This window comes from Vespa velutina, chromosome 9, assembly GCF_912470025.1.
Source record: "Vespa velutina chromosome 9, iVesVel2.1, whole genome shotgun sequence".
Classification (NCBI taxonomy): Eukaryota; Metazoa; Arthropoda; class Insecta; order Hymenoptera; family Vespidae; genus Vespa; species Vespa velutina.
The window spans coordinates 8451880-8468539 of NC_062196.1; the positions used below are offsets into that span (position 1 = coordinate 8451880).

Sequence of the window (16660 nt, forward strand, 5' to 3'; positions counted from 1 at the left end):
CGACGAAATCTAAAATCTTGTTACCAGTCGAGCATTTTACGGTGGCGCACTCTAAAAGTACGGTCGATAATTTCTTATCCTTTCTGTACAGTTCTCTGCGAGAAGACGCGGATGGTGGTGCGATTGAGATGGTGGTGCGAGAAAATAGCAAATGGAACATGAACGATCCTTCCTTTTACCACGTATCACCACATTCCGTTTGTTTTCGAACATTAATGAACGAACGATCGTTCGTAGGACGTATTTATTCGCGATAGAAAACTCGTTACGGGCTTTAATTCTCGTCGGTTGATGTATTTCAAGATGGCGACGACTTAAGAACAAACAAAATAGGCGTTGCTTCGAAGTTACGCAGTCGATATTCTTTATCATTAAGAGCCTGGGGTTCCTTCCCGATGATACGCGGACGCAAGCCACTTTGTAGTCAAAGTGAAAGGCGGCGGTGAAAGGCGGAGGAAGAGGGAGAGAAAGAGAGAGAGAAGATAGGACGACTGAAAATGGCCAAGGCGAATGACTCTCTTTGTATCGGTTGTTGCTGAAGAAAAAGCTACGGAGACACAATACGGCGCGGGAGAAAAAGAGAAAGGAAGAGAAAAAGAAAGAAAGAGAGAGACACAAAAGGTGTGCCGGTAGGGCGGCGGTTTGTGCGCGCGCACACGGTCAAGCAGCTACCACGAGAGATTGTGTTTGTATTGTGTGTACGTATCATAAGAGCGATGTGCGCGGTATCGCGTGGCTCAGACCAACTTGGACCGTACATTTGAGCGGGACTTGGTGTTCGACCACGTACTTACCTACGTACATATACGATCGCGCTTTACTGCCAGCTGGAGAGTAGTTGATCTATCTAAAATCAGGAATTAAAGGATTACTTACTGTTTATCCCAGCGTATAATAGATTGCCCAGTGGCTATCAATCGAGACTTTTAATTCGATCAAATTCATATTCGATTTCCTTTGATTCGTCGAATAGAACGGAGGAAGGAAACAAAAACAAAAACAGATAAAAGAACAGAATAAAGGATAAAGAACAAAAAAAAAAAAGAAAAAAAAGAGAAACAAAAGAGAGAGAGAGAGAGGGGAAAAAAGAAAAAGAAAAATTTGACGACATGTGCGGTGAGTACTATTAACTTGACAATATTTTTCCTCTTATCGTATATATAACTATACGTGCGTATTAAATATACATATGTTTATGTACATATAGACGACTTCGTCTCGCTCGTTGGACGACGACGTGCAATTGAGAAATTGTCCTTTGTATCTTTTACGCCATCAGTCCATCATCTCCTTATGTTTTTCCTCCCTATTTTTTTCCTCCTTATTTTTTTCCCTCCTTCTTTGCCCTCGTACCTTCGATCCTATCGTAAATTTCATTATTATATTTTTCTATTTTTCTTTTTTTCTTTTTTTCTTTTTTTCTTTTTCCCTTTTTTTCTTCTTCCGAGAAAGAAGGAAGTAGAGAGTTTCCTATCGCGAAGTAAGACCGACCTCCTTCCGTCTCGAGTGAGTTCGGTTTAAATACGAAGGGGGACTTGGGAGACGCTTGGGGAGATCAAAGCTAGTAAACTAGCGGAAAACGTGTAGATAGTAGATAGATAAATGGAGAGAGAGAGAGAGAGAGAGAGAGAGAGAGAGAGAAGGATTGTCGATGACAGGCGGCGTGTAGGCGGTAAGCTTCATTTTTGTATTTTCTACAGTGCCGCATTAATAAACGATGCTTCAACGATCACCGAGATTGCGTCTGGCTTAATGGAAGTTTTTTTTCTTTCGTTTCTTTTTCAAATTTGCGAGTGTTATCATTGCTTTATTTTTCTCTCCCCCCCCCTCTCTCTCACTCTCTCTCTCTCTCTCTCTCTCTATACCCCTCCATCTACTGCTTTTTATCTCACACGTAAGCACGTACTCTTTTCTTTTTTCGATTCTCTTTCTCTATAATATCCCTTTGAGATAATAAAACGACGATCAAAAAGTTTTTCGTTAATTCTGCTTTTATATGTTTCGTTCGTCCCACCAACGAGAGAGGAAACTAAATCCTTGTTAAAGAAATTCATTTGGGTCCCCGTTATCTGCGTAAAAACTTTCTCATCTTTTTTTTTTCCTTTCTTTCTTTCTTTCTTTCTTTCTCTTCTTTTTTTTTTTTTTTTTCTTTCTTCTTCTTCTATTCTTCTATGTCTCGCGTATTAGAAAACTCGATAAGGTAAAGATAAGGTTAACGATATTTCTGCGATCAAAATGGAATTTCAACGCGCTCGAGATTAATTGTATTATATTAATTTTAGGTAAAACTTATTAATGAATATTTCGACGTCAATTTCGTTGCATTGCTCGATGTCTACAATGCATGAATATGTTTCATTTCACGTTATTTTTAACGAGCCCTATTGATCTTTGTTTATTTCTCGTTTAGAAGATGTCGAGTTGCATTCTTCTAATCTGATTATTATTAATATTAATATTATTATTATTATAGTTTATTTGGTGCTGTAGATAAATCTTAATAGATTGTTTAGATCAAGGAAAAGCATTCCTCGATAAATGCGCGCTTGGATTCTTATTAATAACTTATCGATAGAGTATATACTATTAGCTTATATAGATATACAAACTTTTGCTATAACGAAGGTTTTAATGAAAAAGAAGAAAAAAAAAAGGTGTCGGAATTTAGATAAGAATCAATGACGTTCGCAAAGATAGTAGAAACTTTTTCTTTTTTTTTTTTCTTTTTTTTCTTTTTCAAGAACACGTAGAGTTGATTACTGCCCCTCGGATAAGAGCCCCCCCGCACCGTCCTCTTTCTCTTCCTTTTTCTAATTTTTATACTTCGACGCATACTTTATCTTTCTTTCCTCTTTTTCTTTTCCTTTTTTCTTTAAAGTAAAAAAGAAAAGGAACGTAAATATGCGAATGTTGTTCATTCAACGATGTGTAACTTTTATTGATTAATAGTCGACGTAATGCTTCCCGTAAATTATCGTCCAATGTCGTTCGATCGAAACCTAAGAACAATTAAATTAGAATTATGAACGTACGTACGTAAAGTCCAACCTTCAAATAATATGCAAAATAATAGATGACATTTAATAGACGAGTGAGTTTTGAGGACATTTAATTTTTTTTCTTCCTATCTTCTTTTTCTTTTTCTTTTATTTTCTTTTTTTTTTGAAATCATCATTCCGAAAGTCTATAAACTTTCTTTTCGATGTTTTATAATAAAATTCCTGGAGAATGAGAGTGAGAGAGAGATAGAGAGAGCTAAAAGTAATATCGCTACATTACGAAATTAAATTATATAAGACATTTTTAGTTGTAGTAATAAGATGTTCCCAATCGTTTCTATTACCGGCGAAAGTATTTTATTAAAATTTAATATCCGATTTACTTCACGAAGAAAATAAAATTGAAACTATCAATGTGGCCTAAAAAGAGAAAGGAGGGAAAGAAAAATTCTTTGTCTCTTTCGTAACATTTGCAATTCGTTATCAGTGAAAAAATTCGAGTAAGATGGACTGTAATGATTAAATTTTATATACTTGGCATTTTTTAGTCTCTCTCGTCTTTTTTGTTTCTGTACGCACTCTCTCACTTTCTCTAACTCTAAAGATACATCTTTTTAAAAGGTTGAAATTCCAAAGAGAATCGAAATCGACGACCGACGAAGCTCGTGACCTTTTCCTTAATCAAGTAATCGACGTACGTGCGAATGTACCTACATGGATGGATTGAATAGATGAACAGATGGACGGATAGATGAATGGATGGTTATAAAAATGATATATGTACAAGTGAACTTTCGTTGCAGAAAATTTCGTCATCCGCGTCATCCTTCTTGTGTTTCAAGTTAAATCGAGACGATAGTGTTTCGAAAACATTTTTTATTAAATGAGCACTTTAGAAATATCTAATATTTATTGATAAATAAATAAATATATATATATATATATATATATATATAAATATATATATATAGCAGGAACTCGTTTTAGATAGCGTTCGATGTTTCGTTATTAGTATTTAATGAACGGATTTCCTGTGATTGAGAAATAATATTCAAGTTGGAAAATAATATTCTACATTCAACGAACGTCCATTTTTAAGAATACATCTTTTATAACTAAAATTCAATTCGATTCGATGATCGTACAAAAATGTATTACTCGTCAGATAGATTTTATTTCATTTGAATTTCATATCGTTATGTTCGCGTTAGCCGTCCGTAATTTTTTTAACGAGGATATTTGATTTGCAATAAAGATCATCGACATCGATGCTAATGTTTTTACCTTTTTTCTTTTTTCTTTTTTTCTTTCTTTCTTCCTAACTTAAAATTTTTCAAAACAAATTTTACATTCGAGGGAGAGGAAAGAATCAAGAAGATTTTATTCTACTAAGGACGGTATAATATGCCACGTTGCAAAGTAGTTATATCTTCGATGGTATTTCGACTATTCGTTGTCGTTCGAGATATACAACAACACGATCGAGTGAAAGTTTCCTCGCGGCGTACCCGAAACCGAACGAGCTTGCTACCGTGACATTTAGATTATACACTCAGACAGAGGCATAGAATACAAACACCCTGGCAAACCTCCTCGGAGGACATGGAATTCTTATATTTTTTGCATCCTTTCCTTTCTTTCATTTTTCTTTCCTTCTTTTTTCTCCGTGACTAAAAGAGAATTCGAAAACCAGATTGTTGTTTGTCCAATCCGTTGGAAATTTCGATTGGTCACCAAAATTATTGTCCTTGATCGTTAGACGACGATTTCGAGGAGATGATATATTTTTTTTTCGCGAAGAAAAGATGAAGAGAGAAAAAGAAAATAAAATGGAACATTGGCCGTAACAATCGTAGAGCATTCAAAGTATTTTGTGTCAGTGGGTCGAAAGGTCAAGTTCGTCTATCGGTTCGTCTGGCCTAATAGAAGAAGATCGTGACACATCGTCGCCGTGTTTGCTTCTAATGTCCTAGACTCCCCTCTTTTCTTTTCGGTCGTTCAACCCCCCCCTCCCCCCCCCGCCTCTTCCTCTCAATTCAAACCAAAGACAAAGTTGTTCCCTCTCACGAAAAGATTCGAAACCGCTATGCGCGTAGATCGCACATCTCCATAAGATTTGTTCTTCTCCTAAAAATCTTCGGGATTTGCTTTTTACATTGATGATACTGAGGTAGGTGCTCGAGGTAGATAAAGTTAAACTCGTTGAAAACAATCTTGTTCAATTTGATGAGTCCGAATGACTTTTTTTCTAACGATTTTATAATGACTTTATATCTCTTTAACAAGGTACGGTATGATTATCGATCATTTAAAAACCTAACTCCTATCTATCTATTGGTATAAAAGAAAAGTAATATCCGGTAAATCATAGTGATTAATCCCAATATAATCCTTGCGATTAGCGATTACAGCAATAGTAATTATTTCACGATAGATTTGTTCTTTCTCTCAATCGATACGATGACGACGGTGACGCGTTACTATCGATAAGACCTATCGTTCTTTAACGCAGGGAAGTAGTATAAGAAAATTTCCTTCTATCGTATTACTCGAGTGTGCTAGTACAAAAGCTTTTCAATTGTTACCGATCGACTCAATTGTTAACTACTGGCTCTTCGAACGAAATCGATTAGATCGGGTTAGACGAGTTAGATACGCGGACGAGACACATAGATATTCGACTCGATTATATATTTACTAATTGATATTTTTTTTTTTTCACCTTCGACATGACCGATGGGGGTAAGTTTCGACATTTTCTTTTATAAGGGGGGGGGGAGAGAGAGAGAGGGAGGGAAAGTACATTTTTTAGAACAAAAAAAAAAAAAAGAAAAATAAAATAGAATACAACGAAACACAATTTTAATTTAATTCTCTGGCAAGCAAAACTTTTTCTATTAAAGTAAATTATATAGTTTATCTCACAAATGTATTTACCATGAATGACGCTAACAAGGGTCGGCTATCTTTTTTTCCTTAAGGAAAGTCATCCAAAGGTCGTATTGCATACACGTTAGTATTAGGATAAAATTCATTTAAAAATAAGAACATAGCGATCTCTTATCGATCGTGTTATTGTCTAGTCTCTTTATCTTTCACGGTCGTATTACTTTCGAATCGATTAGTTAAATTGCATTGTTATAATATTAATAAATTATTTATATCAGAAGGACAATTTCATACATTTACATTTACATACACATAGGAACGAAACATGACCAATATAATAGTTTCGGCTAATGGTAAGTCTCCTTCGACACTTCTCGACTTTCCCTTTCACTAACGCATACAAATGTGCCTACAAGATTTGTTAGTTTCTTTCTTTGTCTCTTCTGGTGTTCACACAGGTCGCAAAGGTGCTTTACCGCCGTACGTACATACATACTATAACGTATCATATATATATATATGTATATACATATACATGCGTGAATACATATATTAATGCTCTCTCTTTTTCTCTCTCATGGGCGTCGGCTTTTTTACGCTTTGAAAAAAAAAAAGCGCCTGCGATTTCACATCGGCCTTTGTTCTTTTGCTTTTACGTATTTTAGCCGATGAAATAAAATATATATATGTATAAAAAAATAAAAAGAAAAAAAGAAAAAAGAAAAAAAAAACCTCAGGAGTACCGTTTCCCATTCCGGAATGTTGTCTGAGGCTCTCGCGTTCGTTAAATCGAATTCCACTTTCTCGTACTATCAAAATGACGACCTTCGTAAACAGCAGAGATTCGTGATGCAAAAACACTTTGGTCTGCGATCGTTGATTTATTGAGCTTATTCATTAAATATAACAAATGCGTTCGGGAAGAAAAATTTTATGATTTATTTGTTTATTTATTTATTTATTATATCGTTTTTCCTTAGAAAAGAAAATAGATTTTTATTAATATACACGTGGAGATGACATGTCGAATTTTATTTGTACGAAGTAATGCGAATCCTTGAAAGCTTAATCCGGACTTCCTTAATATTGCGATTGTAAATTTATATGCAAACGAATGGAATATAAAAATACGTTCGCAAAATGAAACTTTATTAATTATTTTTCTTTTGTTCTTCTATTTTAATTTTTCTTTCTCTTCGAAAATATATTTTTTTAATACATCTGTTGGATCAACCAACGTATTCAATGTTATTTTCGCAAAATAACGTATTTGAATCCATTATTAAATTTTAGTCCGGGATTCCTTAATATTGCGACCGTAAATTTGTATGGAAATGAATTGAATATAATAATACGTTCGTAAACAAAAATGTATTAATTTTTCTCTTTGAAAAAAATAGGAATATATGTATTGTACATATATATAATTTTTTTTTAATATATAAACTAAGTCAATGCATTGAATCTTATTTTTGCAAAATAAAGCAATTTTGAATTTGTATCATAGAAAGTCTGATTTGGAGTCTCTTAATAAGCGATATCATTCTAAAACAACATTCTAAAAGTTGGCGCAGCAGCGAATTGTACGGGTCGATATTCGAGCTCTTTTACGCTACCCCCGATATACATACGCGTACACGAAAGTATATACACACACACACACAAATATATATATATATATATATATACAAAATACATATTTCACTAATTATAGATTCACTGATTTACAGGAATATTCGCTTACCTTAACTATCTAACGCCGAAAAGTAGGAAGGAGATTTTGGAGCTTCTCGTAGGTGGATTGAAAAGATTGGAATACCGTGGATATGATTCTGCAGGTAATTAAATAAATGATTAAAATAATTATGATAATTCTTAATTGAAAATTTAAGTGAACAATATATTGAAGTAAAATGAAATGAAATAAAAAAAGAAAAAAAAAAATGGCTATAAACGTATGTATGTATTTATAATGCGCATACTACATAACTATAGTAATATACGCGATATAAACTTTTATTTTGTGGTTTAAGCGTTAATATTTGTAACATGTAATAAGATCCATCGAATGCAACGCGTGTCCTTGCTTTTCTTGTTCAGTTATTTAGTAATAATAAATGGGACCAACCTCGGTTTGCCTTCTAGAGACTCGTATTGCGGTTTTACAATTTTTCGGATCGAATTTCTCGTTGAATCCACGACGATTAAACGGCGTTTTAAATAATAATAATAAAAATAATAATAATAGTAATAATAATAATAATAATAATAATAATAATAATAATAATAATATAAAGTGATACGTAGATATGTAAGAAATCATATTAAATTAATTTTCAGGCGTTGCCCTTGATTCAGCCGGGGGGAAAGATATTTCCATCATCAAAAAAACTGGAAAGGTCAAGGCACTGGAAGAGGAAATCTTTCACCGTAAGTGGCGACATTTGTTTGTTTATTTTTTTTTTCTTCTCCTTCTTTCACCATTGAAGGACGCTTTACCTTATTTATCGACATGCACATAATCGCTTTGAACGCGGGAAAATACTTGTCCTTTCTCACATACAACAGTCCGCGTTTGCTATTAATAGTCAAAGAAGCTATTTACGTACTTCCATTCATCAAGTCGTTCTTTTTTAATAGCTTTTTTTTTCTTCTATGGCACATTGCAGGTACCGACGTTGATTTTGAATCTAAAACCGATAGTCACGTTGGCATTGCCCATACGCGTTGGGCTACTCACGGTGTACCATCCGAAGTGAATTCGCATCCTCAACGATCCGATTTCGAGCATAGCTTCGTCGTTGTTCACAATGGTAACATTATCGTGTTTATTAATTTTAAAAGAAGAAAATAACATTGGCTTTTCGATCGTAAAACATTTTGTCATATCAGGTATCGTGACGAATTACAAAGAAGTAAAGACCTTGTTAGAGCAAAGGGGATACGTTTTCGAGAGCGAAACCGATACCGAAGTGATTGCCAAATTAATTCATCATCTTTGGATCATTCATCCAGGATACTCTTTCCGTGAACTTGTAGAGCAAGTCGTACAACAAATCGTAAGTTTTGTTATAATCTAATTATGAGAAATATTATTTACATTATATTAATAAGTTCATTCATAGTTATTATCATACAATGGTAAATAATAGTTATTAAAGTCTAAATGTTGACACGCGTTTCCATGTTAAAGCTCCTTATAAATTTCTCTGTACGAAGATGATTTATTGTGTTGATACAAATGAATGACAAAGATGCTCAAAGAGAATGGTTTTGTCGTAGGAAGGGGCATTTGCATTGTGTTTCAAGAGCAAACATTTCCCAGGCGAGTGCGTAGCTACAAGAAGAGGCTCGCCTCTTCTCGTTGGTATCAAAACGAAAACAAGATTGGCCACCGATCACGTGCCCATTTTATATGGCAAAGGTGAGTCGTATGGGAAAAGCAGTTTTTCCTTCTTTTTATGGCAAATAAATTTAAAACGTCTCAATAATTGCACGAGATTAAATATCGAAACGATGGTGGACCACCAACGCAGGATCAATAGTTGCGAGAGATCGTGTCATAGTAAATATGATGCGCTATTATTTTTTTTTTCTTTATCTCTTTTTTTTCATTCTTTCTCTCTTTCCCCTTTTTTCTTCTTCTTCTTCTTTTAATCGAACCTCTTTGCTCTACGATTCGCGTTTCCATTCGATCTCCTATGATAATTTGACATTGGTTAAAACGAAGGACAAAGGTGAGCCGTTCCAAAAGGTGAGCTGTTTTACCAATTAATAATAATTTATTATACAAATGTATTTACAGATTATTATTTGTTTTTTCTTTTTTTTTTTTTTCTTTTTAATACGACAAAAATTAAGTAGTACTTTATTTAGATATAGCTTTATATAACTTGGATCGAAGATAATCGATCATCGGATAATGATAAATTTCGACGATCATCATTTGCATGTAATCTAATAGTTAATCCAATTTTCTCATGGGATTTCATTTTCCATTAACTTTGACTCGTTACTAATAGAACATGCTTCTTCTAAACACGCGATTACCAAAGAAAATGACAGTGCTAACGTGATCGTCTCGATACATCTTATTGAAAATAACGATTCTCTTTCGTATTTCGTAAAGTAATAACTCTATATCCTTTTTGTAATATATTTACATATACAGCTAGTATGTAGAGGAGTATAACGTAAAAGTTGATATGTGTATGTTTCTTAACACAGAGTAAAGAAATTGATTCGTTATCATTTGTTAAGCTACGTTGTTTTTGCTGCGTTAGATGTAAGAAATTAACAATTTGGGATTCTCTTTATATCTTATTTATTATTATTGTTATTATTATTATTATTATTATTATTATTATTATCATTATTATTGTTATTATTTTTTTTTTCTTTTTAATTAATCAATCTCAACAAAATGCATGACAAATAATTCTCGTTTTTATAAAAAAAAATCTTTATTTATTTATTTGTTTACTTACTTCTTCTATTTTTATTTCTTCTTCTTCTTCTTCCTCTTTGTAATTTTTATATATCGTCAACCGCACGCAGACTTCTTCTCCTCGAGTGAATTTTTAATATGGATATTATACGAGTGTTTCTTTTGCATGAACATCTTCTTCCGGTTTTGTTCTACAACTTTTCATCCCAAACAGATGACCCACAACCCGCGAGCAAAGGTATATGTTCTCAATATAAATAACTCTGTTTTGCTCTGTAGACAGCTTTGGCTTGATTATATATACATACATACATACATACGTACATACATACATACATACATACATACGTACATACATACGTACATACATACGTACATACATACATACATACGTACATACATACATACATACATACATGCATACATGCGTGCATAGGTACGTATATATTTTACATTTGTATGTATGTATATCAGGGGTCCCCAAACTTAACGACAAATGATCTGATTCATGTGAGAGCTTTCGAAGTAACAGACCGGACGGTTAGAGACATGTCCTTATATCTTACAGGTATTTCAATGTCCAAGAAAAATATCCGCCGGTCACCAAAAGAAAATCTTTGGTGCTCTAGTTTGAGGATTCCTGGCATAGAGTCGAACTCCATTAAGGAGGTCGCAAAAAAAATATATTGCGAACCCTTACAAATTTTATTTATTTTTTTTTTTTGTGTTATACTTTTAGTAATCCTTGGAATATTCGTTCTGTGTTACTCGAAGCATACTCGCCTGCTGTGTCCTTTTTAACGTGTGTTTTATTTTTCTTATACATATATATATTTTTTTTTTTTTTTTATTTTTCATTGTGTACATATCTAATTGTCATGTGTATATATATTTTTTTATTATTTTTCTTTAAATTATGTTATACTTTAGTTCGTAATACCTGGTATTACTCATTTTTACTAATGATTTTGTTTTCTTTTTCGTTTCCCTCTCTACAATCCAATCCGTGCAGAAGGTGACACGTCGTCTCAAGGTATATCATTTTTTCATTTAAGTTTATGCTTCTATCGTTGCTTATTTGTTTGTTAAATTGGTTAAGGGTAACATTTCATATTACTGGCCGACCATGGAAAATGCACGAACGACTATGTACTTAATTGGCCGCTAGTAACCATGATCTCACAATTACGTGCACGTTTTGGTTCCTTACATGATTGTTTCATGGCTAAATGATGTTAAAAGGAAAGTAGTCATGATTGGTGAGTTCTTGAAAAATAAAAAATATCTATGTACTCCTCGTGGTACTCTGTTACATGTCGGTATATTACGCTTCGTTTCATCCGATATTGCTGTCACTAATCGGTGAAGTATAACACACTGAATATACATAAAACGTTTAAGCATATTTCGACAAAACCTATGCCGGTTAAAACTATGAAAGCGATATATGCGATATATTATATTATTAGACACACACACACATATATATATATATATACATATATCGTTGAATTATGCCTGTCACGTTACGAACCAGCCTGGTGTTGGGCTTCATGAAAGAAGGAAAGCAGCAGAACGACAAAGTAGACTAACTGGTAAATTATTATGCTCTCTCTCTGTCTCTCTCTCTCTCTCTCTCTCTCTCGCCCCCAACTCTATTGATAAATATATGGAGAATATACCCATCGTTTACGTGTAAACGATAGTTTAATACATTGATTTCCCCTTTGCTGGTATACGTAGGTACATATGATCGTTTTAAATCGTTTACACGTCGTTGAAATTCACAATCGTTTAACAAACTATTTTATCTTATCTTTAACACGATAACATTTATTATTTCTTCGGTATAAAATATAAAATATCATTTATTAGGGAGAGAGGAATACACATATGGTAGAAAATTTAACATAAATTATGAATGGTAGAAGAAGAGAGAAAAAGAGACAAAAAGAAATTAAAAAGTAGAAAAAAAGGTACAAAGTTACTCGATGTACGAAATGACGAATTATTATGTCGTCTTTCGTGAAGGTGGAAAAAAAAAAAAAAGAAAATAAAAAAGAAAGAAAGAAAAAGAAAAATTCGATCGACTAAAGATAAAAATGATTAAATCTCAGATCATCGTCCTCATGGCCGCAATGCCGAGCTTCCTGTGATACCTCGAAGCGAGAGTACGTCCGAGTTTCAGCCTTTGGAAGACAAAGAGGTCGAGTACTTTTTTGCATCCGACGCCAGTGCCGTGATCGAGCACACCAATCGTGTCATCTTCCTTGAGGTAATATTTTCTCTCGATTATTTTTCATCCCTTTCGCAAAATACGATTTACGTTCAACGAGAAAATAAGTACAATGTATCGTTTAAAGGACGACGATGTGGCTGCCGTTAAAGAAGGAGCTCTCAGTATCCATCGACTCCGTCGTTACCTGGATGATCCTCATGCGAGAGAGATCACGACCCTTAAAATGGAGATTCAACAGATCATGAAGGGTAACTACCAATATTTCATGCAAAAGGAGATATTTGAACAGCCTGAATCGGTGGTGAACACGATGAGAGGTCGTTTGAATTTCCAAGACAACTCTGTAACATTAGGTGGCATCAAGGTAAAATTATTATCTTCCTTCGATTACATAAAATAATAAAATAATCTAGAACTTGGCTTATGATATATACATATTTTTTTAGGACTATATTCCCGAGATAAAGAGATGCAGACGATTGATGCTTATCGGTTGTGGCACGAGTTATCACTCTGCCATTGCGACGAGACAGCTACTCGAAGAATTAACCGAACTCCCTGTAATGGTTGAATTGGCCTCAGACTTTTTGGATAGAAATACTCCAGTTTTTCGGGACGACGTGTGCTTTTTTATCTCGCAATCGGGCGAAACCGCTGATACCTTGATGGCATTGAGATATTGCAAAGGTCGAGGAGCTTTGATCGTCGGTATCACGAATACCGTTGGCAGTAGTATTTGTCGAGAATCGCATTGCGGTGTACACATTAATGCTGGCCCTGAGATTGGTGTGGCCAGTACAAAAGCATACACTTCTCAGTTTATTTCGTTGGTAATGTTTGCATTGGTCATGAGCGAGGATAGAATCTCTCTCGGTGCGAGACGTCAGCAGGTACTTGTTTTTTCTTTTCTCTCTCTCTCTCTCTCTCTCTCTCTCTCTCTCTCTCTCTCTCTCTCTCTCTCTCTCTTCACCTATATCGTCATTCGAATTAAGATCAGATCGCAACAGAGACTTCGAAGAGATTTCATTGACGATTTATATTTGAAATAGATCATAGAGGGATTGAAGAATTTGGACAAGCTGATTCGGGAGGTTTTGAAATTGGACGACGAGGTGAAGGAATTGGCAAAGTCCTTGTTCCAACATAAGTCTCTTTTGATCATGGGTAGGGGATATAATTTTGCGACGTGTATGGAAGGTGCCTTGGTAAGCAACGATTAATCTATCTTGATCTTTTGGATAATGTTTATTTTCATTTGTTGTTTCTTTTTTTTTTTTTCGATTCGAAGAAAGTGAAAGAATTGACCTACATGCACAGCGAAGGAATTATGGCGGGTGAATTGAAGCACGGACCCTTGGCTCTGGTCGATGATTCGATGCCCGTAATCATGATCGTTATGAGAGACCCTGTGTACGTGGTAAGTTCGTCGATCGGTCGTGTCTCTTTGAATCTTCCTCTAATACGATTATTGTTTTATTTTTAGAAATGCATGAATGCCCTACAACAAGTAACGGCGCGCGAAGGCAAGCCTATCGTCATTTGCGAGGAAGGAGACAAGGAAACGAAATCCTTTGCGTATAAGGCACTCGAAATACCAAAAACTGTCGATTGCCTACAGGGTATCCTTACTGTCATCCCTATGCAATTGTTATCTTTTCACATTGCCGTTTTACGTGGCTGCAACGTCGATTGTCCACGTAATTTGGCAAAATCCGTTACCGTCGAGTAAAGGCTCATTAAATCGATCCTTTCGACGAGTAGTTAAGCAGATGGGGAGGGAGAGAGAGAGAGAGAGAGAGGGAGAGAGAGAGAGAGAGAGAGAGAGAGAAGAGAGGTCGTGCGACGAACTTGAACTTTCTAATCTTTCAAAAGCACAGAGTATTTATCCATCGGCAATAAACGATCATTCCGATCGTTTGTTCGTATTATAGGACTCGTTGTACGATTATAAAATAGGACAACCACGTTGTCGTTTATAAGGACAACAAATTTTTCATGATTCTTTTTCTCTCAAGGACCAACAGGGCTGTGCATTTAATCGACGCGTCGAGTTCGAAAGTAATTTTTCAATGGCGAATCGAACGTATATAATACGATTGATTCGAATCTCGGGTATAATGCAATATGATGAAATATGATATAGAATACTTTCGAGTTGCTGTACCGACGATACGACCAGGATTTTGAATACTTCGTAATAAGTAAGCGAACGAACCATAGCTGTGGGATCGCATAAATTTATAAGAGAGAGATAAACATTCTTTTACATTTTCCATTTGTACGAAGGAATAATTTCAATTATTGCATTTACGGAAATAAGAAGACTGTATAATCCATAAATCGTTATTATTCTTTGTTTCGTACGACACATGTGATATTATCGATTAGAACGTGTTTTATGAGAGACTGCGAAAAAGATTTTTACACTCGAGCCGATCGTTACGAAATCCTCCGGTCTTTTTACGTCACATTGAAAATGATTTTGCATAGGTACGCGAGTTTATTCGAAATTATAGCCAAATCGTTCGTACGATTAAAATCGATCGTTGAAATATCGCATGTCATCCCAATTAATCACCGATAAAAGGCTAACTCATTACGCGTTTGAGCGGACAAGGTAGAGTAAGAGAGTTTTTAAGTAATTATATAGATAAGTCATTAACAAACACGAGCGTAGACGTAGAACGTCATTTTATACCGAAAACAAATTTTCACGAATATAAGACGGATATATAGCTCTTATCGATTTTGATCCCCTAATAAGAAAAAAAAAAAAAAAAAAAAGGACGGACCATTACGATCAGACGATTTTGACTCTTTTGTATGTGGGAAAGAATTTCACGAATTTGTTGTATTTTTAAATGATTCCTATCAGGAACAAAATCTATATTTTCCAGAAATCTTTCGTATAAGAAAATATGATTTTTAAAAACAGATATTACCATATGTGCATAATCGATATTTATCATTATACGCATAAACATATTTTATCTTTTAAATTTTACTTATGGTCTTTGTAATCACTCATTCTTGATTTAAAATCATTAGGATCGTTCAAACTTGCGAATAAAAACTTGCATGCTATGAGAAATTAAAAAGAAACACGCGTTTGCTAATATTTCGTGAAAGGGACTGCTAAAGGATGTTTGTTACTTCTAATGCGAACCGTTTGATTACACACACACACACACACACAGAGAGAGAGAGAGAAGGGATGTATAGGTGATCAATAAAAGTTATTATAGTCATAAAGTTAAATTTTACTATTTCAATGATACTTTTAGTATCGCTTAATCCATTAATTTTCAGAGCTTTAGAGGTTATATTAGATTTATATTTCAAATCGGTTTTTCTTTCAAGCACGCATTCTCCACGGAGAGAGAGGATCGATTTGAAATAAGAACGAATGAAAGAGGAAACGTAGTGAATAATAATTACAAAATATCAAAGATAATTTATAAAAATAGTAAAATATAAAAATATCGATTCCTTTCCAACATTATTATTTTTCACGTGTCACGTTCCATATGTTACTTCATTCTCGGCCTTGACGTCAAATCGTATTGCATCGGTTTTCGTCGTTTCGTACGATACTCGATATCGTTGGTTCGTGCAAAAACAATTTTACCTCGCGCGATATTCAAGACGCGGGAAATCAGGAAAAATATGAAAGTTGTCGTTGACACGTAATAAGTATCGCGGAAAGAACTATTTTGAATTTTGAAAGAAATTTTGTTGAAAGACAACGATTAATTAATTCAACTTTCGTTAGCCCATGTCGTTTAATTAATCATTATAATAGGAAAGGTAAATTTCATTGAATATTCATTTTGAACGTTTAAATCTAACCCTTGTTAAAGATTTTTAAACGACTGTTGCCTAAACGTAGATCCACATCGACGTTCATTTACAATGATCAGGAAGCATCGTTCGTTTGCGCATTACCAACGCGATTTGTGGGGGTTCGACGCGAGAATAGCAACGACAGAGAGAGAGAGAGAGAGAGAGAGAGAGAGAAATATACGCGTGGTCATCGCCATTACCGACGGTAACGCGAAGCAGTAGTGGCGGCCAAAGACTAAAGGA

At 34.5% G+C, this 16660-nt stretch overlaps 1 protein-coding gene across 9 annotated transcripts; it reads left to right on the forward strand.

The window, feature by feature from the left end:
• Nucleotides 1-111: 111 nt before the first annotated feature.
• On the forward strand, nt 112-15510 carry LOC124951893 (glutamine--fructose-6-phosphate aminotransferase [isomerizing] 2-like). Of its 9 annotated transcripts, none has more exons than XM_047500961.1 (14): nt 112-1116; nt 7619-7726; nt 8229-8318; nt 8558-8701; nt 8781-8947; nt 9171-9312; nt 10550-10573; nt 11348-11368; nt 12453-12610; nt 12699-12938; nt 13021-13464; nt 13624-13779; nt 13863-13991; nt 14058-15510. In XM_047500961.1, the coding sequence occupies exons 1-14, from the start codon at nt 1110-1112 to the stop codon at nt 14301-14303; spliced, it is 2076 nt and encodes a 691-aa protein (XP_047356917.1). In that variant the 5' UTR covers nt 112-1109; the 3' UTR covers nt 14304-15510. The 9 variants fall into 9 exon arrangements, with proteins under 9 accessions (XP_047356917.1, XP_047356921.1, XP_047356916.1 ...); XM_047500960.1 differs by lacking the exon at nt 112-1116 and adding an exon at nt 5590-5741; XM_047500965.1 differs by lacking the exons at nt 112-1116; nt 8558-8701 and adding an exon at nt 5587-5741.
• Nucleotides 15511-16660: the final 1150 nt, after the last annotated feature.